At 42.8% G+C, this 24,745-nt stretch overlaps 2 protein-coding genes and 1 non-coding gene across 3 annotated transcripts; 2 read left to right on the top strand and 1 right to left on the bottom strand.

Annotated features, from left to right (window-relative positions):
* Positions 1 to 747: 747 nt before the first annotated feature.
* Positions 748 to 4,251, bottom strand: LOC144113071 (protein FAM136A-like). The gene is made up of 3 exons (XM_077645970.1): positions 4,018 to 4,251; positions 1,585 to 1,725; positions 748 to 1,459 (listed from the first exon to the last, which is right to left on the bottom strand). The coding sequence occupies exons 1-3, from the start codon at positions 4,102 to 4,104 to the stop codon at positions 1,268 to 1,270; spliced, it is 420 nt and encodes a 139-aa protein (XP_077502096.1). The 5' UTR covers positions 4,105 to 4,251; the 3' UTR covers positions 748 to 1,267.
* Positions 2,156 to 2,228, top strand: TRNAL-CAA (transfer RNA leucine (anticodon CAA)). The gene has a single exon. It is a non-coding gene; the product is annotated as a tRNA-Leu (tRNA).
* Positions 4,252 to 4,646: 395 nt separating the features above from the next.
* On the top strand, positions 4,647 to 24,734 carry LOC144113070 (lipase maturation factor 1-like). Its single transcript, XM_077645969.1, has 12 exons — positions 4,647 to 5,000; positions 5,579 to 5,664; positions 7,433 to 7,653; positions 8,420 to 8,430; positions 8,544 to 8,692; positions 9,731 to 9,796; positions 10,854 to 11,021; positions 11,083 to 11,248; positions 11,745 to 11,895; positions 19,763 to 19,946; positions 20,044 to 20,156; positions 23,960 to 24,734. Exons 1-12 carry the CDS (start codon positions 4,766 to 4,768, stop codon positions 24,132 to 24,134), a joined length of 1,725 nt encoding a protein of 574 aa, XP_077502095.1. The 5' UTR covers positions 4,647 to 4,765; the 3' UTR covers positions 24,135 to 24,734.
* Positions 24,735 to 24,745: the final 11 nt, after the last annotated feature.

Raw genomic sequence — 24,745 nt, 5'->3', positions numbered from 1 at the left:
GCGGATGTCGAAACACCTCCTCAGCAGGTTGCTGCCAACCGGTTCCACCGCTACTGGCGCGGGGTGCGCACGACAGCCCAGCGAGCAATTCGGCAACGCTCAGGGGTTTGCCGAGAATGGTAGCTAAAAGAATTTCGGGCTTCAAAATGAGCATACAGTGCAGAAAACGCGAACCGGTCCCACATAAGAGTTGCACACCTGTCAAATGGACTGTCGACCACCCAATCGGGGATTTTGCTCGGCAGTATGATGCCATGAAACAGCTTTTTAACTGGACAGACACAGCAATAAATCATTGGGCATGACTCCGATCCGCATTCCAAGGCATCATGTGAGATTTGATGTACTTTTCTTTTCAGTGTACTGAGCTATGGAACGGAAAACGATAGGGGTAACGTTGCAACTAGAAGAGAACAAAATAATGTAGGGAACAGATGTAGTTAATGATATCCTAGCTGAAATCAGGATGTGGACATGGGCAGAGCATGCAATGCAAAGGGAAGATAATTGATGGTCTCTTAAGACAATGGAATAGATTCCAAGATAAGGCAAATGTAGCCGATCGCGGCAGGCTGTCAGGTGGACGGATGAGATTAGAAGTTTGCAAAGATATGGTGATTGCAGCTGGTGCAGGACAAGGTTAATCGAGGTCAGTGGAAGAGGCCTTTCCTTTGTACTGGACATAGATTGACAATGATGATGTCAAATGAGTGTTGCTACCGAATACCACTGCAAAAATATGCAAACTAGGAATCAATACAATTTTATTGCACTAGTCATACAACGTGGTATGTTATACAAAAATGTGCCTTATTCACAAACGTTTCATAACCTTGAAGAGCTGCAGGTGCCTTTTCTGCAGTGGTGCAACTTTTTAAGACAGAATAAAGTGTTTCATGATCTATAGCAGTTAACTGAAAGGAAATGACAAGCACTGCAGTAAACCATGGATAAAGTAGTGGCATTGCACTTTTAGTAACTAAAATAAGCACTTGGCAACTTTTGACACACTACACATTTAGCACGGTATGAAGGCAAACAGCCTCGCAATACTCTCAGTGCTACAAGATAAACAACCAAAAAGTAAAATATTCCTTTCATTATAACTCAAGGCAGTATGTGCAAGCACAGCCTTGCCAAAAGTTTGTAATACTCAGCTTTTTGGGTGCCTGCCCTTTGTGTGCTATATATTTGTCATCAAAACATTCAGTAATTCTATGAAACATCAGCCTAGACAAACAACTGGCACAACTGTACACATTGCACTCTAACAATGCTTCAACGAGTCTTTCAGCCTTTGCAGTAGCTGTGGCAACAAACCAATGTGTTTGTCCGCACATTTCATAACACATGCATCATACTGGCCCCTGAACTTCATGGCTTCTGCTTCTGTGGTCTGTGGGTTGAATTGGTCCCGCACATCATTCTCGCATTGCACAACACACATTCGAATGCGTTCCTGGAATATAAAGAAATGCACATGGACTTAGACAAAAGCACACAGCACTTTAATGCTAAGTACTTTTTGTGTTATTCTTTGTTCACTTAAGCATTGCAAGAAAATGAACTCTGACACCAACAGACCTGAAAGTTCCCAAGTTCAACTTCAACCTTGCTATGAGCTTTCTCAATCGGCTCAGAGCAATTCATGATGCACGTACGGGCTCCCTCCATGGACAGTCTGGAGTCATCGCAGCACTTAACAGCACACCTGTGCACATTGCCCTGGAAGAAGTTCGCAATGCATCAGCCAAATATCTCAATCAGACCCTCCTCATAAAGTGAACTGCTATGCGAAAAAAAAAAAAATGATCGTCCTTCGAAATGCAGCTTTATATTTTTATAACCTACAAATCTTCGAAAAAAGCTAAACAAATTTCTATTCATGTTATGTTACTGCAACTAAAATGCAATAAAATGAGCCGATTCTTAAAGTACAATCTTATTGCTCCCTCGTCCCCTCGGCACTCTCATCCATAGCGGCGGGCACAGTACGTCCTGCATTACCGCGAGTGCCACGTATACGTACGTGGTCGAACGGTGAGGGTGGCAGCTGTGCGAGAACCCTCTTATGCTACCTATGGCGCTGGTGAACACTCTCAAGGTTCGCTTACACTACACATAAATACCCCCAAAAGCAGAACATTGGACAGCCGTCGCCGTAGCTCAGTTGGTAGAGCACCGAATGCAAAATTCGGAGGTCGTGGGTTTGGATCCCACCGGCGGCATGTGATTGTTTTTTCTTCTGCTTTTATTAATCTCCCATTGATGAAAAATGACAAATAAAAAAAGCCCTTACGCTCCTTGGATTTGGTGGCTGTTGGCATCCGTCATGTATGCCGTAATGAGCACCTCTTTTCCCTTCACTTGTATGCTAAACATACAAGTGAAGAAATTAAGGATAAAAAGTCTTCACGAAATGACTTGCCACGTGGAAGCAGGAGATTATTTTCAATGGAAACAAATTTCTGCTATTCATGAGCTGTCGCCGCATTCTAACAAAGACTCTGGCATCAGCCTATTGCAGCCAGACGACGGTTCCTGGACGCACGCTTCAGTCTAACGTAGCTAACGTTGCACGCCAACGCATGCTACGTTAACTACAAGCCCAAAAATCCAAACCCCTGGGACCCTATGGAAGCAGGACACAGAGCATACATTCATATTGTGGACCAGTGCAAAACGGGCAATAGACTTAGGAAAGGAAGACGACACGGGCGCTGTCTAGCAACTAAACTAGCAGTGCCGTTTCAGGACACTGCTGCCACACCAGAAAGGAAGGCAGTGCTGAATAAATTGAAACCTTCGCTAGTACACACTCATAGAGGGGAAGCCACACATGCTGCTGCCTGGTGCTAATACAAGTTGCAAGTACTAGGGTACCTGCCATGAACTCCAAATCTTCCGAAGGCAATTTGATCACTTGCTGTATAAAGCAAGTAAATGCTTCTGGATCCTTCACTCGTCAAAGGCATGACCACGAAAATAATCTTATGCTGATGCTTTGTTTTATTTTATTCTAGTTTCACCTTATACTGTAATTTGCAGTTCGTCATTGGCTCGAGGACCGCAATGCCCTGGTTCGCCATTTGACACAGAGAGTGATGATGATTATGGATTTTTATGGCGCAAGGGCAGCTATGGCCAAAGAGCGCCATGTCACAAGGTATTTTTCTTTTTCTCAAGGTGGGGTCAAAGACCCATTTCCCAAGCATTTCACCCTAAATAAGCCGGGCACCAGACCAGGGGAAAGCTTGTACCCATTGTATCACCGGTGGGTACCCGGCGGCACTGTGGATCGAACCCCGCACCTCCCGCATACGAGGCGGATGCTCAACCACTTGGCCACCGCTGCGGTTGACACAGAGAGTGAAAAGAAGACTAGAATCGAATGAATAGAGATTTTATATTACACTGGTCCCTCATAAATCTGCAACAATCAAGGTGCTATGTACACTATGGTGTATGTGCCTGTAGAAAATAAAAAGATGTTCCTTATTGCAAAGCAAGTTGATTAGCTTCATTTAGACCTCCATACTTTATTAATGCAATGAGAAAATATTCTCCCCTCGGCCCCCGGTAACAGTGAGCTGCGCCTGAAAGTTATAAGTTGCATCTCGTATGGTGCTGCCCACAGTGCACAGCCAGTGACAGAAACACGTTATGTTCGCATAAACTATAGTTCGCATAAACTTTATTTCAGAAGAAAGATAATGCACACCACAAACTTCCGTCCGCATGGCTACTCGGTTATGTTTTGCTTTAAAACGACTATTCTTTCACCTACAACAGCCTCGTCGAAAGCCAGCACACTCGCAATGACACTTCACGTCGCTGCACGTGCTGCCGGCTCACCTACAGCATGAAACACCATACCGACAACTATCAATAATGCAAGCACTGGGCCAATCGAAATGAGAAAGAAACTGTAGTGACAGACAGCATTCATGTCTCTTTGAACGTAAAGTTACGTAGCAATATCAGCTTTCACAGGCTGGCGAATAAAAATTCAGTTACCAAGATTCTACGGAGATGAGTGCCTTCGAGTTCGTTGACCATGTTGTCAACGGCAGTTTGGACACGACGAGCAGCTTCTTCAGCCATTGCGTAACTTCGGTCTCTTTAACAACTGCTTCTTCCAGCTCAACTACACTGCGCAATGTGCAGTAGCGTGGTAGCGTACGGTTCCGTTGAAAGCACCCCAACAACCAATTTTGACTCGTGGGAGCACACGAACAAAGGTTGTCTCTCTTTTGCCGCCTAAATCCATGCCAACATTATCCACGCCAATCCAGGCGGTCAAAAATTAAAAATAATGAGGTGGATACAGGTAATTCAGCTTTAGTTGCTCTTGCGCATAAACAAGTTATGATTTGTGAGAAGTTGACGATTGTATAATTGAAACGTTTCAACGGTTTAAGTACGTATAGAAACAAGCGTTATCTATATATTTTATTACGAAGTATATTTTATTACATTTTATTACAATATTTTTGCAATATTTTTTATAATATTTTATTACAATATTTTATTAAATATATTTTATTACAAAGACAAGAGTCAAATTTCATAAGTCATGGCTAAATGGCATGAGCCACCGCCCGATTTAAAGTGTTCAGCCGTATCCATCCATCCATCCATCCATCCAGCCGGTTGTTTCGGTTTTGCTGTACGACGCCGACGCGCTCGTGCGCTGGTTCTGACACGGTTCTGACACAGCCTCTGAGCTGTTCTCCTTGGATTGTTCTTTACGGGCAGGATAGTTATGGCACGGCTGAGGAAAAATTCTGAGCAGCCGCCGCTTGGGAAAGCAGCTAGTGTCTCCGATAAACGGGACGTTCCGAAAGATTCAGGAGATCTGCACAGTGCCGAACGGCGAGAAGAGGGCTCTAAAAAGTCTCACCTATCTGCCCTCGATACTGCAACGACCCATGTTTTGCTGAAGAACCAGTACTGGCTGACTAGAATTGTGTTTTTACGTTCTCTTGGATTTGTTTATGGTGAGTGCAGTGTTTTGGCGAAACAAAAATGCTTATAGTCCGTTGCTTTGACTGCACCTGACGTTCACTCAGAGTTACTATCAAGCGCTAATTTGAAGTACGGTATTTGTGGATCGCATATCTTTTTTTTTTTTCATTGTATTGATGGTTACGTTTCAAATGAGTTACCATAGATACTGATGAGTGCTACTCGGCTGTTGTTGAAGACTTAATTGGTGATGCCACGATCGCTTGCTGACTACGGCGCATGCCCTTCCAAGTACCTGACTGTCGTATATGAGCACTTGTTCAACCTCATAATACAAGCTGAATTGGGATCCCACTGTCGGAGGATGTACTACAATAAGCACGAATCAAAGTGGCGGGTGCACTTGCCATGAACTAACCTCCTAGTGCATGCACTTAGCGAGGCTGCGAATGGAAGCGATCGAGAGTCGAGATGAAGCACTTTTCAGTATGCTGTAGCACTACGTGGGAATTGACTATCTGTGGATCCAGCTTGCGTGTAGTATTATAGTGCAGATGCATACAAAAATGTGTGTCATGTTATTTAATTACTACCTTGTCTGTCATTTCAGCTGCTGCATTTCTTGTTGCTCTGAACCAGAACAAATATTTGCTGGGTGAACGTGGTCTACTCCCAGCAAACAACTATCTGGAACGGGTAATTACTTCCTCTGTGTCTTGGTTGTAAAAAGCAATGCTTGTTTCTGTTTGCATAAAAGTAGTCAGGTTGTGTGCAGCGTAATATTTCCTGCACTATTGATTTTTCCAAGATCTCATCTTTGGATAAACGGCTGTTTTCCACATCTTCAGGATCACCAACAGCTTATGAGGAGTTAACTATTTGAGAGTGGAATTGACACCACATTCGACTGCTTGCACAGTTGACACACATCACAAATAACTTGCTTTTATTGCCTCCTAGTTGTCAGTTTTTTATCCCCATAAATCAGTTTCCTCCCTCTTTACTTTCATTTTAAGTGCACTCGTGTACTAAGGAAGTAACTATATATACTCACTGGGGGATTCCCCAAAACACATTTGGGCTAACATGTATACCAGTTTTTTTAGGCTGCCAGACTGCTAGCTAAAAGCAATACAGAAAATTAGCAGTTTTTTTAATTTGAGGTGTTCCTACGCTCTCAGATAATTTACTCCATAACACCATTCCTGACTTTTTCTTCCCTTACACCATCCCCATCTTTAGTGAGCATTCCTTGAACAACGAAAATAATGCTAAAAATTATGCGAACAAAAGGTGAGGATAGGATGGCTGTTACTGGTTCTTCCTGCTTAACTGCCGCCGTGGTGGCTGAGTGGTTATGGCACTCGGCTGCCGGCCCGAAAGACGCGGATTTGATCCCGGCCGCAGCGGTCGAATTTCGATGGAGGCGAAATTCTAGATGCCCATGTACTGTGCGATGTCAGTGCACGTTAAAGAACCCCAGGTGGTCGAAATTTCCAGAGCCCTTCACTACAGCTTCTCTCATAGCCTGAGTTGCTTTGGGACGTTAGACCTCTATAAACCATAAACCATCTTCCTGCTAAACTGACACTTCAATCTACCTTGTTAAGGAATACTTGTTCTCCATCCTTCATAAAGCACTCAATTCTTCTATTGCACCCTTCTTCTGCATTTTATCAAGCAAGATGTGGAACAGAATTATGCTCAAATTGCTCATGTATTTGCACATTTTGTAGATATGCAACATGGTTAGCTGCCAAGTCCAAGCGTGTAAGCATAATATGCCTCTCAGTGGCAGGGAATAGCTTCCCTGCACAGATGCACTTCCTCCTGCATTCTTTTGTTTTTATGACGGCGTTATGTTCTTCCAAGTGGTCCAAATGGCATGGCCATATATAATGAACTGTTCAGCTAAAATCTGCAGGTATATTTTGTTGTGGTTGGCCTGCCAGTCAGTGTGAGCTTTTAGATATTGTTGAGCTGCATTACATTCTTTCAACACGTGGCATATTCACATTTGTATTTAGAAATAGGCTGTAACTCTCTTTAGCGGGGACCCCTTGCAGTGGCTCTATAGCTTTGGCACTCATCTGCTGAACCCAAGGTGACTTGATCATTCTTGGGCACGGCAGCTGTGTTTCTGTAGAGGAAAAAATGCAAGAACACCCTTCTGTTGTATAAGTTCAGTTCACATTAAAGAACCCCAGGTGGTGGAAATTAATCCGGGCCTGTCCACTTCAGTGTCCCTCATAATGCAGCTTCAGAGCACTACAACCCATATACCAATTCTTTAGCATGGCTAAGCATTGAATTCAAGTCTCAAATGTCGCATTGAATGTCGCAATGTCTCACATTCTTTAACTTGTTGTTGGGAAGCTTAAATATTTGCACCAGAGGTGTGTAAATTTGATATTAAATATATAGATATACTATTCTTATTACAAAATTGTTGTGGCTTTTTCAGATCACTGACGTGCATGGAGGCCTCCACATTGAGACAGTGTTGAGAGTTCCAACATTGATGTGGCTCTACAAATATGTCAGTGTTGACACCCTGCTTGACTGCATAGCATCTGTGGGCACTGTCTTGGCTGTGGGCATTGCAGTGACGGGAGCAGCAAATGCAGTGTCCCTGTTCCTTCTGTGGATATTGTACCACTCTCTTGTTAACATAGGGCAGCTATGGTAATATTTTAATTCTTTTTTCAAGTGATGTAGCATTGGCACTTCCCAAGAACATTACTGAGCTCATAATTTTATTGCTGGATTCACAATTGTCATCACACAGAAGGAAACTTATGTTACCTTCTGGCATTGGCCTAAATGGGGCAGTTGTTGGCAGTTCAGTTTCCTGATAGTCATTTTAAAGGGGGAAAGAATTCTATGTATTTAATTTAATACTGGCCATTTTAAAGGGGGAAGGTATTCCATGTATTTAATTAAATACTGGCTTGCTAGTCTTTGCTGCGAGCCCAATGAAGCAGCGGCTTGTTTCTCACGTTAGATCTTATTTCATTGAAACTGCAGTTGCGACAAATAATATACTGAAACCAGGGAAACCATTAGTGCATGGTAGTACTCGAAATTTGAAGCAAAATAATCACCTTTCGCTACATGGTAATTTAGAATTTGAAGGTAAGTGATTCAATTTTGTAGCCACTTGGCTTCTGTTACTAAAAGTGGTTCCTGCTTGTGTGAGTAGGTATGCAGCTTTATAAATTAGCCTGGTGAATGATCTTGTAGTGCCACATAGGAGTTGCAAGAAGTTAAGTTAGAGCGGGGTCAGAAGCTTGCAGGTCCTCCCCCTGAATTTATACCCGCCTCAAAATTATAATTTGTGAACTCAAATAGTGAATCCGAACATCAAGTTGTCTTTTACATTGAAACATTATGTGGGAAAGTCATTTTCTGCAGTTTATTTATTCTTTCTCTTTTCATTTTGTGCTTCAAGGTACTCGTTTGGTGAGTATTGTTACATTCTATCAAGCAGTGTAATGGCACATTTATCTGTGGCAGATTAACTGTCAACTTTGATGCTGATCCTGACATGTTGGTTTCTGGGGTGGGTGACAAAGGGTGGGAGTCCCAGCTCCTTGAAACAGGCTTCTTGGCAATTTTCTTCTGCCCCATCTGGAATTGGCAGCAGCTACCTTGTGAGACACCTCCATCACCGGTTGTCATCTGGGGCTATCGCTGGCTTCTTTTCCGCATCATGCTTGGGGCTGTGAGTAGCCTGTATGCTGTTTTATCTTTAAGCAGTGTATTATTAACAAGGAATGGTGCCCTGACGTTCAACTAAATTCGCAAAATTATGGAGCACAAAGTGCATGTGTTTGGTGTGTTTTTGTCACCTAATACAGTTTAACCTTGATTTAACTGAGTGCAGAACCGCTGTAAGTTATTTCATTAAATCGGGAAATTTGTAAAATTGAAAAAGGCATTTCTTGGCCCTTCAAAAACTAAAATTGTAATATAGCGGCATCTAAAACCTACAATGACATCAGGTTTGCCACTAACACATGCTGGTACGTATGAAAAGTCTGTGAAGGCGGCTCAAATTGTTTTTGCATGAAAGCAACATCCGGCATAACGGATTTGAAGCCAAGGTGGGAAGCACTACCGACTGCCGGGGCCATTGTTCCTTGCAGCAGTGCAGTGTGCACCCCTGTCAAAACAAAGTAGGCCTGAAACTATGGCGCTTAGATGTTGCTGCTGGCACGCTACCAACAAGCTTCAAGACATTGAGGGCGCAATAATTCACATTTCCTCTTTTTTACTCATTTCTTCCCAGAAAACATCGTAAAGTCAGGTTTAGCAGTCGAGGTTGTTTTGTTATTTCGGGTTGATGAGATTGAACTCTATGGGTACTTGCCAGGGAATCAAAATTTGTTCACTAGATTGCCAACTTCGTAAAATGGGATTTCTTTAGATCGGGTTTTTAACTTTATGTCTGCAGTACAGCATTGTGGCTCAGTTATTCAAAATTAACCTATGTAGTGTCAGATAGGTCATCAGGCTGAATATATGATGTTGATTGTCAATGTTTTTTTAGTAGTTGTCATTTAACAGAATATGCCTTCATGGAGCAGCTGCACTGTGTGCATATTTTACTCGTGGACAGTTTTTACATTTAATTTTTTGTTTTAAAATTTTGTAGATCTGTGAGAGGAATTAATTAGAATAGAGGGATCGCTAAGGATTTGCTGATGGGAGTGAAGTCGACAATCAGCACATCTGTGGTACTGTTTTGTTTCTTATGCAGGGCTTGATAAAAATACGTGGCGACAGATGCTGGTGGGAGCTGACATGCATGATGTATCATTATGAGGTATGATGCTTCAACAGTTACAAAGAGGGTCATTTTATTTGGGGACACTGAAAAAAAAGAAAAATTCAGGAGCCTGCCTATATTCCTTCGTAGTTTTTAAACCTTGCTACTTGTGCATCCCCTTTCTGTCATGCAGGCTAGGCATGAAAACAATGACATGGTTAATAAAAGGGTTATGTTTTCTTGCTTATGCATCCGTGCACAGTTACACTTTAGTTCTGCAGTGTGCATTGTTTCCTATGATATAGCATGCTGTGTTTTGAATGCTGGGGTTTGTGAATATTATCAGTAACACTGTTATCTCACATTCCCCAAGAATGCTCTATCTGACCTAAGTAAGCAGCTGCTATCTGCATTTTTTTGTTCTTCTTTTGCTAAAAAATGAGATAGTTCTAACATTGGCACAGTCTAGTCAAGTTGGTCAAGTTTATTTCAGGCATGCACATCACATGGCTAAGGAGAAGGGAAAAAAGCCGCAATATAGTGGCTTGACGCTGTTCCCTTCCCCTGAACTGCGTTGGTGGCAGAGATAACAGCTATTTAGCTTCATACAGATTACTTCTACAATTCACAATTTGGACAAAACGTTAATATGTATACATAGCTTATCTCTAACTGAAATGAGTATAATGAAAGTAATATTTTACATCACAAAAGTCATTCAAAGCATTGCAATGACACTGCTAGCAAGTAGAAAGGTGTATCTATCTGTTGTTACAAAGGCAAACTATCGGAAGAATTGGGCAGGCCAAATCAAATTGGGCAAGGTCAGCAGAGCATAATTTATTGTTCGAAATCCATAAATAGTGCAAGTACGTGGAACATACCAGAGTTCATGATGACGAGCTTGTTGGCCGTGCGTATTTTTACACAAGTTGATGGTTTCGTCTAAGAATAGCTAGCACTCGACGTTCGGACGATTATGTACAATGATGTACAATGATTTAGTGTACATATACTATGTATGACGATTTAATATACGTATACCAGCAGTTTAGTGTTTCACCAGCAAAAATTTTCGTGTGGGTGATTCCTGGTTATTGTGCATTTATTTCAGACCCAGCCTGTGCCTAATCCACTCAGTTACTACCTACATCAAACCCCTCCATTTGTGCACATGCTAGAGGTAATTGGAAACCACATCATTGAGCTCATTATTCCATGGTTCATGTTCTTGACCAGGCCATTCAGAATAGCTTGTGGAATCATTCAGATATCATTCCAGGTGAGAAGCCATCAGTGCCACTTATCAATATAAGCCTAATTCCATGCTTTCTGCTTGGCAGATAATTTTGATATTGAGTGGGAACCTCAGTTTTCTCAACTGGCTGACAATCCTGCCATCAATACCTTACTTCGATGATGCCGCATTGAGGTGGATTTTCAGCAAAAAGACTTCAAACCAGGTGGCATTGCTTGCAAAGGATACAGAGGAAGGAAAATTGCAGCCAAGTATGTTGGTCTCCGTTTTGCTGCGTAGAAATTTGCGCAGATAATGCCAAAAGATATTGAAGGTCAAGACGATGTTTCTTACACCCATAAAGCTGCTGTTAATGTTTTTAGTTTCCTGTAAAATAAATGGAGTAACTAACTGGCAAGAAATAAGTTTTCAGAAGATTTTAGTGACCAGTGTCATGTGCATCTACAAGAATTCGAAGTCTTCACTAATTTTGCCACTAACTGCAATATTTGTGAATGAACAGAGCTGCAGTTGTATTAGTTGAGTGTGTACAACTTTAGGCTACTAAAGTGTGATTAGGCAACAGCACGATGAAAGCTTTTAGTGTCAAGACAAAGGCATTGCAAAGTCTGGGGTAGTGAAACACGATTATTAATTTAACCATTGTTTCTAGTGTAATTGGACTGTAGTTTTAATTATCCTTTCTACTTGTTTGGGTGAGAAGACGATAGTTGGACTGTGATGAAGTTTGACTGTTTTTATTTACAGGCAAACCAAGAAAAGCAACAAATTTGGCTCTTGCTCTGTGCCTTGGCTTTCTAAGCATACCTGTTGTGGTCAACCTTTTTTCACCTCATCAACAAATGAACACATCATTTGAGCCCCTGCGTTTAGTTAACACCTATGGAGCATTTGGAAGGTATTTATCTTGCTGTGCCATTTTGCACGCTGCAGCCACATTTAGAGCTGCTGTGTGGTCAGGATCACATTGTTTATTAAACCGTTCCAGCCGGATTGTCTGAGCCTAGTTTATGATCTGAAATTAGTGAAATATTTTCAGATTGAACCAATAAGCTTTCTTCCTTTCTTTCTTTATTGCTTCTTAGACACTGTCTGAGAGGGGCCGAGGCTAAAGGTGACAACACCTGACAAGGGCCCCAACCCTCTTGTATAATATACGTGAAACAAAAATAATGTTACATAAAATTAGGCCAAGCACTCGTCATAGGCTCAGGCAGCCTGAACTGGTAGAAAAAAGAACCAATCACTGTTGGAATAACATGCCACAACAAACGATTCAATTTACCTATACAATGCAGTGACAGGTACTGCACAAAAGAAAACATAGAAATTCAGCGGTGTGTAGGGAACATCATGTCTCCAACAACAGACCAATGCACAGCAGACCAGTTTTGTATCAGCAAATGCTAAACTATCTGACAGACCTGTGATTTCCATTGTGTAATTAAGATGCTAATATAATTCACAGCTATAGGGCACAACTGTTGGAAATGACAGGAACATGGTACTGAATAACATAGAACGTGCTTTTTGGGAATGATTTACAACAGCAAAAATTTAATACTGCAGTTTACAATAAATTTCATAAAGTATTTCTTGAAAGTTTGCACACCTTTGTTAAAATCTATCTGCATACCTTTTCAGTTGTGAGCATTAGTTATTTCATAAGATAATGTTTGCCCTCCATAGTTTGTTCTAACTTGCGGCATCATTCATTTCGGGTTTTGACTGTTGTATGAACCTGGACAGTCATCTGGGGAGACGGCATCCCTCATAGCCTGAGTTGCTTTGGGACGTTAAAGCCCACATAAACCGAACCAAACCGTCAACTAGGGAGATATCTAGCCTGTATTTAGGGATTCGTTATTATAATTTAAAGAAGTATACCTGATCTGCCTTCAGTATAATATATTTAACAAATGGTTGTGTTCTTAACGACTTCTTGTTACCTGTATAAACATATAGTATGCATAGTATTTGCCTTTTTAATATGTCAAGGTTGTAGTAGCTAGAACTTATCTTAGCATATTTTAATTTTTAGTAAACTAGGGAATAGTGTAGTGCTTGTTTTAAACATGCAGGTATTAGATGTTGTACTGTATAAATGCAGCCAGTAGCATGAGGTAGATTGATTTAAGTAGAGTAGCATGAGTGTTCCGTGAGGGGTCATAGCTGAATCAGACACTGAAAAATTTTAGCTTGTTTCAGTGGGCTTCCTTCATATCTAGTGCTAATCAAGTTGCAATCATGTTTATTTAATGACTTAAAAGTTTTTTGCTGAGTTTAACTTATGTATAGGCTCAAGTGGTTTATCTGAAGTCATTTAGATAACTGGAGTAAATAATCAAATAATCTTTAACTGAGTTCTGTGGATAGTAAGCAGTTTCTGCAATAAAAAATATATTAGTATCTTCTGCATGCATTATTAATTATGGGGATCCACAAACTATTATAGGGCAGCGATGGCATAGAGGTAGAGTGTCTGCCTCGCGTGCCAGAGGACCGGGGTTCAAATCCTGGTGCTGCGCAATTCTCCACCGGGTTAAAAAAAAAAACGCGTGTCGATGGAATTGCATAACCAGGCCCGGGGTGCGGCCTGATCTCTGTGACCAGAATTGACAACGCACTCCCTCACCAGAACAGGACTTGGCCACCCTTGTGTAGTACTTGGCCACAACCTTCTGTGAACAAACCAACTAACCCTCAGCCCTCAGTCCCCAGCGGCTGTGGAGCAACTGACTACGGTGGCGGTCAGACCTGTGACGCAGCGGAGGGTGCTAAGAATTTCTGGCTCCGGACAGGCCGCCATTGGAATCTGAACCTGGCAACGTTTAACGCTAGAACTTTATCTAGTGAAGCTAGCCTAGCAGTGCTGTTCGAGGAACTAGTGGGAATTAAATGGGATGCGATAGGGCTTAGCGAAGTTAGGAGGACAGGTGAGGCGTATACAGTACTAAAGGACAGACACATACTGTGCTATCGCGGATTAGAGGATAGAGGAGAACTAGGTGTGGGAATCCTCATTAATCAGGATATAGCTGGCAACATAGAGGAGCTCTATAGTATTAACAAGTGGGTAGAAGCTATTGTAATTAGGCTGAATAGGAGGTACAAGCTGGAAGTGGTGCAGGCCTACGCTCCTACATTCAGCCATGATGACCAGACCATTGAAAGTTTCTATGAGGACGTAGAATCGGCAATGAATAAAGTAAAATCACAGTACACTGTACTGATGGGCGACTTCAATGCGAAGGTGAGCAAGAAGCAGGCTGATGACCATGTGGTAGGTGACTACGGGATAGGTTCTAGAAATAGCAGGGGAGAGTTATTAGTCGAATTCGCAGATAGAAATCATTTACGGATCATGAATACCTTCTTCCGCAAACGAGAAAACAGGAAGGGGATCTGGAAGAGTCTCAATGGTGAGACTAAAGATGAAATTGACTTTATACTTTGCGCTCAACCTGGCATCATTCAGGATGTGGCCGTCCTCGGAAAGGTGCGTTGTAGCGACCACAGAATGGTAAGGTCTCGAATTAGCTTAGACTTGAAGAGAGAACAGAAGAAGCTAGTGAAGAGGAAGTCCATTAACTAGTTAGCCGTAAGAGGGAAAGTACAGGAATTTAGGATAGCGCTGCAAAACAGATATTCGTCTTTAACTGAGGAAGACGATCTTGATGTTCATACAATGTCAGATAAGTCATCATCACAGAGTATGCAGTAGAAGTAGGCGATAGGACAGTTCGTATCCTTACCGGAAAGCTATCTAGTGACGAAAGATCTGATTAAGAAATGCCAAAGCATGAGGGCGTCTAACCCTACCGACAGAATAGAACTGACGGAGCTATCGAAGTTAATAATTAAGCGCAAGGTAGCCGACATAAGGAAGTTTAATATGGAGAGAATCGAGTATGCCCTAAATAACGGAGGTAGCCTAAAAGCGGTAAAGAGGAAACTAGGCATAGGTAAAAACCAGATATGTGCGCTAAGAGACAAGCAGGGCAATGTCATTAGCAATATGGTTAAGATAGTTAACGTAGCCGAAGAGTTCTGCACAAACCTCTACAGTAGCCAGTGTAATCAGAACGTTAATGAGAAAGACAGTAGTGTACAGCAATGTGTCATCCCGCCAGTAACGAAAGATGAAGTAAAGAAAGCCTTAGGAGCAATGGAAAGGGGAAAAGCAGCTGGGAAGGATCAGGTAACAGCAGATCTGTTAAAAGATAGAGGAGACATCGTGCTAGAAAAACCAGCCACCCTGTATACGCAATGCCTTATGACCTCGACCGTACCAGAAGCTTGGAAGAATGCAAACATTATCTTAATTCATAAAAAGGGAGACGCCAAGGACTTGAAAAATTACAAACTGATCAGCTTACTATTCGTTGCCTACAAAGTATTTACTAAGGTAATCACTAATAGAGTCAGGGCAACCTTAGACTTTAATCAACCAAATGATCAGGCAAGCTTTCGTAAAGGATATTCCACAATAGATCATATTCACGCTATCAATCAGGTGATAGAGAAATGCGCAGAATATAACCAACCTCTATATATAGCCTTCATTGATTACGAGAAAGCATTCGACTCAGTGGAAACCTCAGCAGTCATACAGGCATTGCGGAATCAGGGGGTAGAAGAGCCTTATGTCAAAATTCTGGAAGATATATATAGCAACTGCACAGCTATTATAGTCCTCCATAGGCCGCCGCGGTGGCTGAGTGGTTATGGTGCTCGGCTGCTGGCCCGAAAGACGCGGGTTCGATCCCGGCCGCGGTGGTCGAATTTCAATGGAGGCGAAATTCTAGAGGCCCGTGTACTGCGCGATGTCAGTGCATGTTAAAGAACCCCAGGTGGTCAAAATTTCCGGAGCCCTTCACTACGGCGTCCCTCATAGCCTGAGTCACTTTGGAGTGTTAAACCCTCATAAACCAAACCTATAGTCCTCCATAAAGTCAACAATAAAATTCCAATAAGGAAGGGCGTCAGGCAAGGAGACATGATCTCGCCAATGCTATTCATCGCCTGTTTACAGGAGGCATTCCGAGGCATGAATTGGGAACAGTTGGGAATAACAGTAACAGTTAGGTTAGGCACCGGCGGGTGGTTTCCCTCTTCCTCAGAGAGCAGCCGTTGCAAACTAATTATCATAACCCCAGTGCGGGGAGTCGCGAGGGGTGCGTTGCGCCCATCGGAGGCTGGCCGGGGCTTTGGGGCCAACGGATTGTTATTCCTTGAACGGAGTGGTTGCACGGCGCAGCAGGCAGCGTCGGCGGTCGCGTTTAAAGTCGGCGGCTGGAAACCAAAGCCGGCGCACGACGCTTCAACGGCTTCCGCTAGATCAAGCGGGTCCACTGGATCTGGCTCTCTCGCCAACTTGCATGTACCTTCAGATATGTACTGTGAATGGATTAAAATAGCTGAGCTCGAAAAGAACAGCTCCGCCGAACTGCCGCAGCAATTGAACATAACGCGCACCCAGCCGCGGAGCCAAATCAGTCTGGCCGGGCCGGCGGCGGCTGGCGCACTCGGCGCGAAATAGATACATGCTCCAATCTCCCCGCTAATGCGGTCAGAGTGCGCCGAAGCCGCCGAACGCGTCAGCGGTCAAGCACAGTTGGAGTATAGAGGGTCTCGCTTTGACCGACGTGACTTCGCCGTGCAGGGCGCGCGCGCACCTCGCCGCAGCATAAACGCGCCTTAACAGAGCCTGCGCTTAACCGCTAACCAACGTATTCAGCGGCGGCATCCATGGGAGCCACTGAAACACCCCGCCCACTCAGTAAATAAAAGAAAAGAATTCCGGTGCCGAGATTCGGAGTCAAACCAGGGCCTTCGGCGTTTGAGGCGGGAACACTACCGCTCCGCCACGACGGCTCAAGTTACAGCAGTCAATAAAGGCGCAGCTACTGAATGCACTCTTCTGATGCAGAAATCTCAGCGCTTTCGCTAGGTATATCCTGGCCTAACAGAGCTAGGCCATAAGCAATTTTTCTGAACTGCCTTGTACCTTGTCTCCCGTCCCTGATAAACGATTTCGGTTAAGTAGTTTGAAGTTGACTGGCACAGCCGGGAATGTTTCGCCGGGCAAGCGTGCGAATACACAAGTGCTGCCTTGTACGATCACCGACCATCGTGCCATCATAGCTTTTCATCGACCGTGGCGATCATCTGATAAGTAACAGGCTCCTTCAAAGTTTAACTAGCACTTGAAGCGGTACTTGGAGTTTCTCTGCTGTTCGGCGTTTGTAAATCGAAGCGCGTCAAAAACAAAACCACGGGGCACGCAAAGCTCATAGACGCGAAGCGCCATAACAAATCGAAACTCTCCTGGTTGCCTGTGGCGCCGCCAAGCATCCGTTTTCTTTGCTTCCAACATTCAGGTTGTCTTTTGCCTGCCTTTCTTGTGTGATAAAAGTGCACTATTGGTTTTAAAACAAAACTTACTTCAATATTGATCTGCGCAACCTACCTTTGTCAGCCTCAGAGATTCGCGAAACCAAGTAGGATGGAAAATTCCCCCAAGGTGGCGTCTCTTGTCCTATGGCGTCACTACGCTTGTACTTGCGAGATTGGCCTGTGGTGGCGATACCTGTATTTTGGTTCTTGCTATTTTCTACCTTACAAGAGCTTTGTTTTCAGTAAGAGCGCCGTTATTGTGATCAGGAGCTGGTATTCTATCGATACAAGCCAACTTCAATTTCTCCTCAGTGTCCCTTTAAGTTAAGGACCACGCAGCGAGCCATAGAAAGAAAAATGATAGGTGTAACTTTAAGAGACCGGAAGCGGGCAGAGTGGGTGAGGGAACAAACACAGGTTAACGACATCCTAGTGGAAATCAAAAAGAAGAAATGGGCTTGGGCAGGGCATGTACTGCGAAGGCAAGATAACCGCTAGTTCTTAAGGGTAACGGAGTGGATTCCAAGAGGAAGTAAGCGTAGCAGGGGGCGGCAGAAGGTTAGGTGGGCAGATGAGATTGAGAAGTTTGCAGGCAAAGGGTGGGCGCAGCTGGCAAAGGACAGGGTTAATTGGAGAGACGCGGGAGAGGCCTTTGCCCTGCAGTGGGTGTAGTAAGGCTGATGATGATGACGATAATGACAAATTATTATGTTATTTATATGAAAAAGTAAAAGAAGGGAGACCCAAAATGGAGCCCTGGGGAATGCCGTGTTGTGTTTTTAATTTACTGAAGGACCAAGTATTAACACGTATACATATGGATAACCTTTCTGAAGGTTGCTTCAGATTAGATTTAGTGCCACTTCTCTATTGCCATACATTTCCAGTTTTCTTAGGCAATTACCATGGTGAACAGTATAAAATGCTTTGCTTAAATCTACGCTGCCACAGTAGCTCAGTGGTTATGGCACTCGGCTGCTGACCCGAAAAACATGCGTTCGGTTCCGGCCGCAGCGGTTGAACTTCGATGGAGGCGAAATTCTAGAGGCTTGTGTACTGTGTGATGTCAGTGCACATTAAAGAACCCCAGGTGGTCGAAATTTCCGGAGCCCTTCATTACGGCGTCCCTGATAGCCTGAGTCACTTTGGGACATTAAACTCCCTTAAACCTAAACCAAACTTTTCTTAAATTTAGAAATAAGCCAAGAGTAAGTGGTTTTCTTCCTTTCTTCGTGTATTTTCAATATCTTATCCTTGATGTCAATAAGCACAAGTTCTGCTGACTTGTTGGCTTGAAAACTGTGTTGAGCTTGTGTTACTATTTGGTGTTTCCTAATAAACAGCCTAGCATGTTGTTGATGTGTTCAAATGCCTTATAAGACACTGACATGACTGAAATTGGCTTGTACTTACTACTGTTGGTCTTGCCACTGCCTCTGTGGTAATAGAATATTCATTAAATATTATGGTTATTATTATTTATAGGCATGTATAACTTTTGCTGTATTCAATTAATCTGGGAATTCACTGCTTAGAAGCATTTGATTTATATTCTGTATGATAATCAAGAACTGATCAAGCATGACACTTGCTTAAAGAGACTCTGCAACGTTAGTCAAGCTCGAGGTCTTTATTCTTTGAATGCAAAGTTTGGGACATTGTGATGCCTGAATGCCCAAAGAGATTACCAAAATCGTAATATTTATTAATCTTCTCCAAAAATGTTCATTTTGAGCCGATGATGTAGAAATGCAGTGCTAATTTTTGGGAGTGGAAATGAGGCAGCAGCCAGATTGGGCACTGCCTTTCTGATTGGTTGGGTGTCCAGTTTGAACCTAGTTCTTTTATACTCGGGGAATAGATCCCAAGTATGATGTCTCTGAATGCTGCAAGCTTTTCACGTGCCACAGAAACTGAAAAGAAGCACTGAGAGTGAATGAAAACTAAAAGGAATAACTCTTAGGGTGGCACTTTCTATTTTGCTTCAAATTTTCATGGAGGCGAGCGCTGTTGTTATCACACCGAGAAAGCAGCAAACAAAAAAAAAGCCCATTGACAGGCCTTGCCCAAAACTGTGGTGAGAAACACCGGATAGGAGGCTATGATATGTAGTGCAGTGATATCTTGTGCTATCTGCATGTTAAACGTTGTAATAGCTGTGCCATTTCTCGCTTTTTGTCAGTTAAATGAGTGGTTACCAGTGTAAGCCAGCAGTCAGTTAATTATTCAATTGACAGTTTCATTTAGCTTCACTGTTTTGTCAACTGCAGGAAATTATGTGTTTATGTACAAATGAAACAAACCCATGCACTTAAATGCTTCAATTGTTGCTGTATCTTTTTATTCTGTCCTGAATTTCCACCTAGCATCACCAAAAGGAGAGCAGAGGTCATAATTCAAGGGACGCACAGCGAAGACCCTCACAACAAAAGTGCTGTATGGGAAGAGTACGAATTCTTTTGCAAGCCTGGCAATGTGTTCAGGCGGCCCTGTGTTATCAGCCCATACCACTACAGGCTTGACTGGCTGATGTGGTTCGCTGCCTTTCAGGTACATATTCTGGCCTCGTTGGCTTTACATGCTTAAAACTTGTGCAAATTCATGTAGCTGTGTGCCTGACGAAGCACATTTTTCTTTGTGTGTTCAGGATTATCAGAGCCACCCATGGCTTTTCCACTTTGCTGCAAAGCTGTTGGTCAACGACAGAAATATTTCTAAAATCATCTCGAAAAATCCCTTTATGGACAGAGAACCACCAAGGCAAGTGATGGCAGTTGGTACCATCTGAGAATTGTTTTTTCATAAGGATTGTCTCATAAGAAAGAAAATATGTTGGCAGGAAGAACTATTATTATGTCTGTCAGAAGAGCTAATGTGACATTGGCTGCCAAAATTGAACTTGCTAATACATGAGAGCATTTTGAATGAGATGCCACATATTGATGTGTCATGGTGATGAGAAGTCGCATTGCGTAATTGACGGCCACGGTTATACCACAGCAACATCTGAGAAAACTAAGGAATGTTACAGTGATGCTTACTGCAAACAGTAAGCACTGGTAGGAACATAGTCCAACCCCTATGCATAAGCAGCTAGGGCCAACAAACGCCAACCCTGTTTATAATAGTAAACACAAACATAACTTTGCTACTATGCACAAAAATGGCATAAAGAATTTCTGTCTCTAATGTTATCATCTCTTCCTGAGCCCTCCAGTGAAATTTTCACAAAGTACAGTTATCCAGCTGCCAAAAAAATTACTGCTAAGCTAAGCTCTGGCTTACATTATGTTTTATTCAGCCAGAGCAGAAGAAGATGAAGATGGGAGGGCAGACAAGCACTGTCTGCACCAAACCCTGGCCAATCCCCCACCGTGGGTATGTGCCATTGCTTTTGAGGCAACAACAACAAACACTGCGTCTTCGGCATGACATATCCAGAAACTGGGAAGGGCCTGGTTCACCTGCAGCTCTAGGAAGGTCCGGATGTCACAGATTGTGTTTGCTGCGACTTAATGCCAGCTTTCATTTGGCAGCAGTGGTCACTTTTATCCCACCGGATAAAAGTTGAGCATCTCGCACATCAGGATTCTTTCGGCAGCGGTGTTGTTTCTCACATTTACAAGCAAAAACATCTTTCTTCTTTTTTGCTGTTGCTGCATTATTGTTGTTGTTGTCCTCATCATCGCCCTCAGATGATAAACAGCGCACATCCACTGCAGGGGATTGGCCAAGGTGCAGGCAGCGGCTGAAAGATCCTCGAAAGCGCTTTTCTCTGTTTTTGTTGTTCTTCTCCACCTTCTTGTTTCTGTCTAGTTCTTGTTCTGTTGTTCTGCTTTCTCATCTTCTTTCCCTTTCTCTGTTCATCTTCTTTCTCTTCTTCTCACTTTTTCTTTTTTTTTCTTCCATTTCTTGGCTTGGCTCCGCTTCTGTTTTCTTTTCTCCAGCAGCTGCTCTGTGTGACATCATACCAGCAGCGTACAGCGGTTATAGTCTATGTTGAAGCTTCTAATGGGATGCCCCTCTATACTGTTATAGAAGCAGTTCTTGCTGGTAAAAAAAGAAAAAAAAATTAAGTTCACCTGAGCAGTCGAGTCCTTTTTGAGGTCATGCCCATCATATGACTGTGTATGCGATTCGGTGGTATTATACGACAGTTAGCCACTTGATTTCGAAGAGCCAAAGAGCTACAGGTGAACTTTTTCATTTAGCCTGTTATTTTATTCTTTTTATGTTTTTTTTCCCCATAAAATCAAACATTGCTGTCCACACAACTGTCTTTTGCTTTCTGAGGCATGAAACATAAAATAGGGCTCCCAGTGGCCCCTGCATGAACTCGGCACTTTTTCACGGGGTAAGGCTGTTCAAATAATAAAAAAAATGTTTCAAGCCACTGCTGTCATGGTTTAGTTGTCAAAATGGGTAATTAGACCACTTCGCTGCAGATCACTGGCTTTGGCATACAATCAGGGATGTGATTTTGTGACACCTGTTTGTGGTACCTCCCATGATATCTGTGGCAGCTTCATCGCAAACTTTGTGCACTGATTTTTCTGAAATTTTCTGAGTTAAAAATGGAGTTGTTGGTGCACTGAGCACCGAAGTAGTGCTCAATAACGTTGGACAGTTATGTTTCATGAGAAACATCGAAGGAATGTGTCCTAACAATTTGGTGAAAAACATTGAGAACATTAAGCTGCTGACATTCTAAGGTTTTCGTTTATTTTTTTTTAGACACTACCTTAGATACTATCAATAATCATCATATTTCATTCATTAGTTGAGTATTTCTATTTGTTCCTATCATTGATTCACACCAAACACATGAATAGGTTTTTCGGATGCGTGCAGCAACATATGACGTTTAGAAGTACGGAAAGCTGAGCAAGTTGGTTACTGTTATCCATGGTAAAACAGCGCGGAAAAAACACAAGGACGGAACGAACACGACGACACGAGTGCTGCTGTTCGCGCTGTCCATGCTGTTCGTGCTGTTCGCTGTGTTCGCGCCGCTCTCAACAAGTCGTGTGTCCATATCATTGAGGAAGGTGTGCAAGGCCAGATTTCTAGGCTTAAGGACGCTGGTTTTCCTGTGGCAACTATCGGAAGGTTATGCCAAAGGCTGATGGCCAAAATCAAATCTGAGCATGAGCGTGCTCCTCAGGAAGATGAGGTCACGAATCGCCGGAAGATTGCTGTCATCCCTTACGTCCATGTATTATCACACCGTCTGAAGAAAGTGGGGCGAAAATTTCTAGTTGATGTTGTATTTTCGTCTCGCAGAAAATTAAGCAACATTTGCCGAGCTGTGCAGCGGAAGCGAGAGTCCCTACTAGGAAGGACGATTGGTGGTGGTTGTACCATAGCACACGCAGAGAGGAGGGTCGAGTGCGTTGAAGGTGTAGTATACAAGATCTCTCTTTCATGCGGTGGGTGGTATGTTGGCCAGACTGGGCGATGTCTTAACGAACGGCTGAGGGAGCATCACAATTCTTTGGACAGGGCAGCCGGTTCGAATTTGGCGCTGCACTGCAGGCAACCTACGCACACGTGCGCCCCATTGCTCCATCAGACATCCGTCATCTTCAAACATAAGATCAGATAGTAAGGGAACTAGTAGAGGCATATCATATTGACAAGGGGGGTGCAGCATGCATTAGCAAGCCCTCATTATCATTGGCTAACCACGAAATCACCTGTTTGGAGCATGCATTTGCAGCAAGGTAGATTTAATGTGTTCAGTGATGACGCAGTGTTTCTTCAATATTTTTTGTTCTGTGTAGTGTTTGGCGGGAATAGTATATGTACACACGTGCGTAATAAATCACCAGTTGAAACAGCGCTCGTGTCGTCGTGTTTGTTCCGTCCTTGTGTTTTTTCCGCGCTGTTTTACCATGGATAACATATGACGACCACACTTGGCATTAAGATTTTCTGTGCAGGTCTGTCAGCCTTCTCAACATGCATATAATGTGGCATGCTTCTCCTATATGGAGCACCTATAGACTCATAGTGTTATTTCTTAGAATGCATAATGGATCACCAGTGGGACTCTGTCATGATTCCTAGCATAGTAACTGGCCTTGCCAAATAGAATCAGATACAAAGTAGTTTCTTCTCGAGATCATTAAAAAAAAAAAGAACAGTCCCACACTTCATGAAAGGATAGAATATTTGAGTCAACACAGCTGGAGTATGGGACACAGCCCACCAGTGCTTTACGCCACAGTGAATATGCTCAACTCATGTACCCTTCCTGTGTTGATCTTTGTGTATTTGACTATTTGTTTTTAATTACTGATATGTGTGATCATATGTGATGGGTGGTTTGTTTATTAGCTGGGATGCCTAGCTGCTCGTTACATGGAAGCTGGGATGCTGTACAAAATTAGCAGCAGATGTTAGCGCTCAATTCTTAACAGAACAATGAAGTAATGAGTAATTTTTTTTCTTGTCACTAACATTGAGGACTGTCATAAAATAGCTGAAATATTTGCTCATTTTGTGGTGGAGATGCATTGTGTACCATGCCACTTTTTGGACTTTACACTTATTTTCTGCAGGTTCATCAGGGCAGTGCGCTATCGCTACAGGTATGCTCCAATTGGCAGTTCCCAAGCAAAGGCTGGTCATTGGTGGATACGCTCACGCATGGGTTCCTACATGTACCCAGTTTCACTGTCCAGCTTGAAGCCACTTTTGAAGAATTTTGGGTGGAAGGTTCCATCTGTGAAGTGAAGCCTGCAGCACTCATGAACTTTTCTTTTTTAACATCTCCATGGAAGCAATGAATCTTGTGTTTGTGTGTGTCTGTGTGTATGTGTGTACTATGTTGATATACTACAAACTAAACTGTCCCATACATTAGTACATTAGTCATTTTTGTCTCTGGCATGTAAGGTTTGCAAAAGAGGTTTGCAAACTTGGCCTAGATAGCTCTTTCCCATAGAGGAGCTAGAAGCTGCACAGAACATATGCACCTACTACTGTGCGGGAAAACTATACAAGGGGTCATGTGGACATTTTCTCATCCTACCCATGACTTCGAAATTTTTTTTTTTCCTAGACAAGACCTACTCTGTCAATTGCAATGCCTTGTACCTGCTTATGCAGTAGCATACGTGGAAAGATGGCAGAACTGTATTTTGCATGTTCAAACTGGGTTCTTATTCATAGTTTGTTGTACTGAAAGGCTAGTTTAACATGGTTGGATGTCTTGCAGACGATTTTTAGTTAATGGGCTAGTACTTCATGCCTTACTGAATGTATGTATGGAAGATCTAATGTAAAATCTGAAATTGCACGACGTGAAATAAAATGAAATCATTGCATCTACAATATGGTTACCA

This window comes from Amblyomma americanum, chromosome 1 (assembly GCF_052857255.1).
Source record: "Amblyomma americanum isolate KBUSLIRL-KWMA chromosome 1, ASM5285725v1, whole genome shotgun sequence".
Lineage (NCBI taxonomy): Eukaryota > Metazoa > Arthropoda > Arachnida > Ixodida > Ixodidae > Amblyomma > Amblyomma americanum.
The sequence above is the reverse complement of the archived record's forward strand: the minus strand, read 5'-3'. Positions and strand labels throughout refer to the sequence as shown.

What these genes read in the sequence shown, in the direction of transcription:
- LOC144113071 (XM_077645970.1), bottom strand. Translation starts at nt 4,104, where the DNA reads ATGGCTGAAGAAGCTGCTCGTCGTGTCCAAACTGCCGTTGACAACATG. An exon ending in CTCATCTCCGTAGAATCTTG is followed by an intron (nt 1,726 to 4,017) that starts GTAACTGAATTT and finishes AACTTCTTCCAG; the next exon opens with GGCAATGTGCACAGGTGTGC. An exon ending in TTGAACTTGGGAACTTTCAG is followed by an intron (nt 1,460 to 1,584) that starts GTCTGTTGGTGT and finishes TTTATATTCCAG; the next exon opens with GAACGCATTCGAATGTGTGT.
- LOC144113070 (XM_077645969.1), top strand. Translation starts at nt 4,766, where the DNA reads ATGGCACGGCTGAGGAAAAATTCTGAGCAGCCGCCGCTTGGGAAAGCA. An exon ending in TCATTCAGATATCATTCCAG is followed by an intron (nt 11,022 to 11,082) that starts GTGAGAAGCCAT and finishes TCTGCTTGGCAG; the next exon opens with ATAATTTTGATATTGAGTGG. An exon ending in GGAAGGAAAATTGCAGCCAA is followed by an intron (nt 11,249 to 11,744) that starts GTATGTTGGTCT and finishes TTTTATTTACAG; the next exon opens with GCAAACCAAGAAAAGCAACA.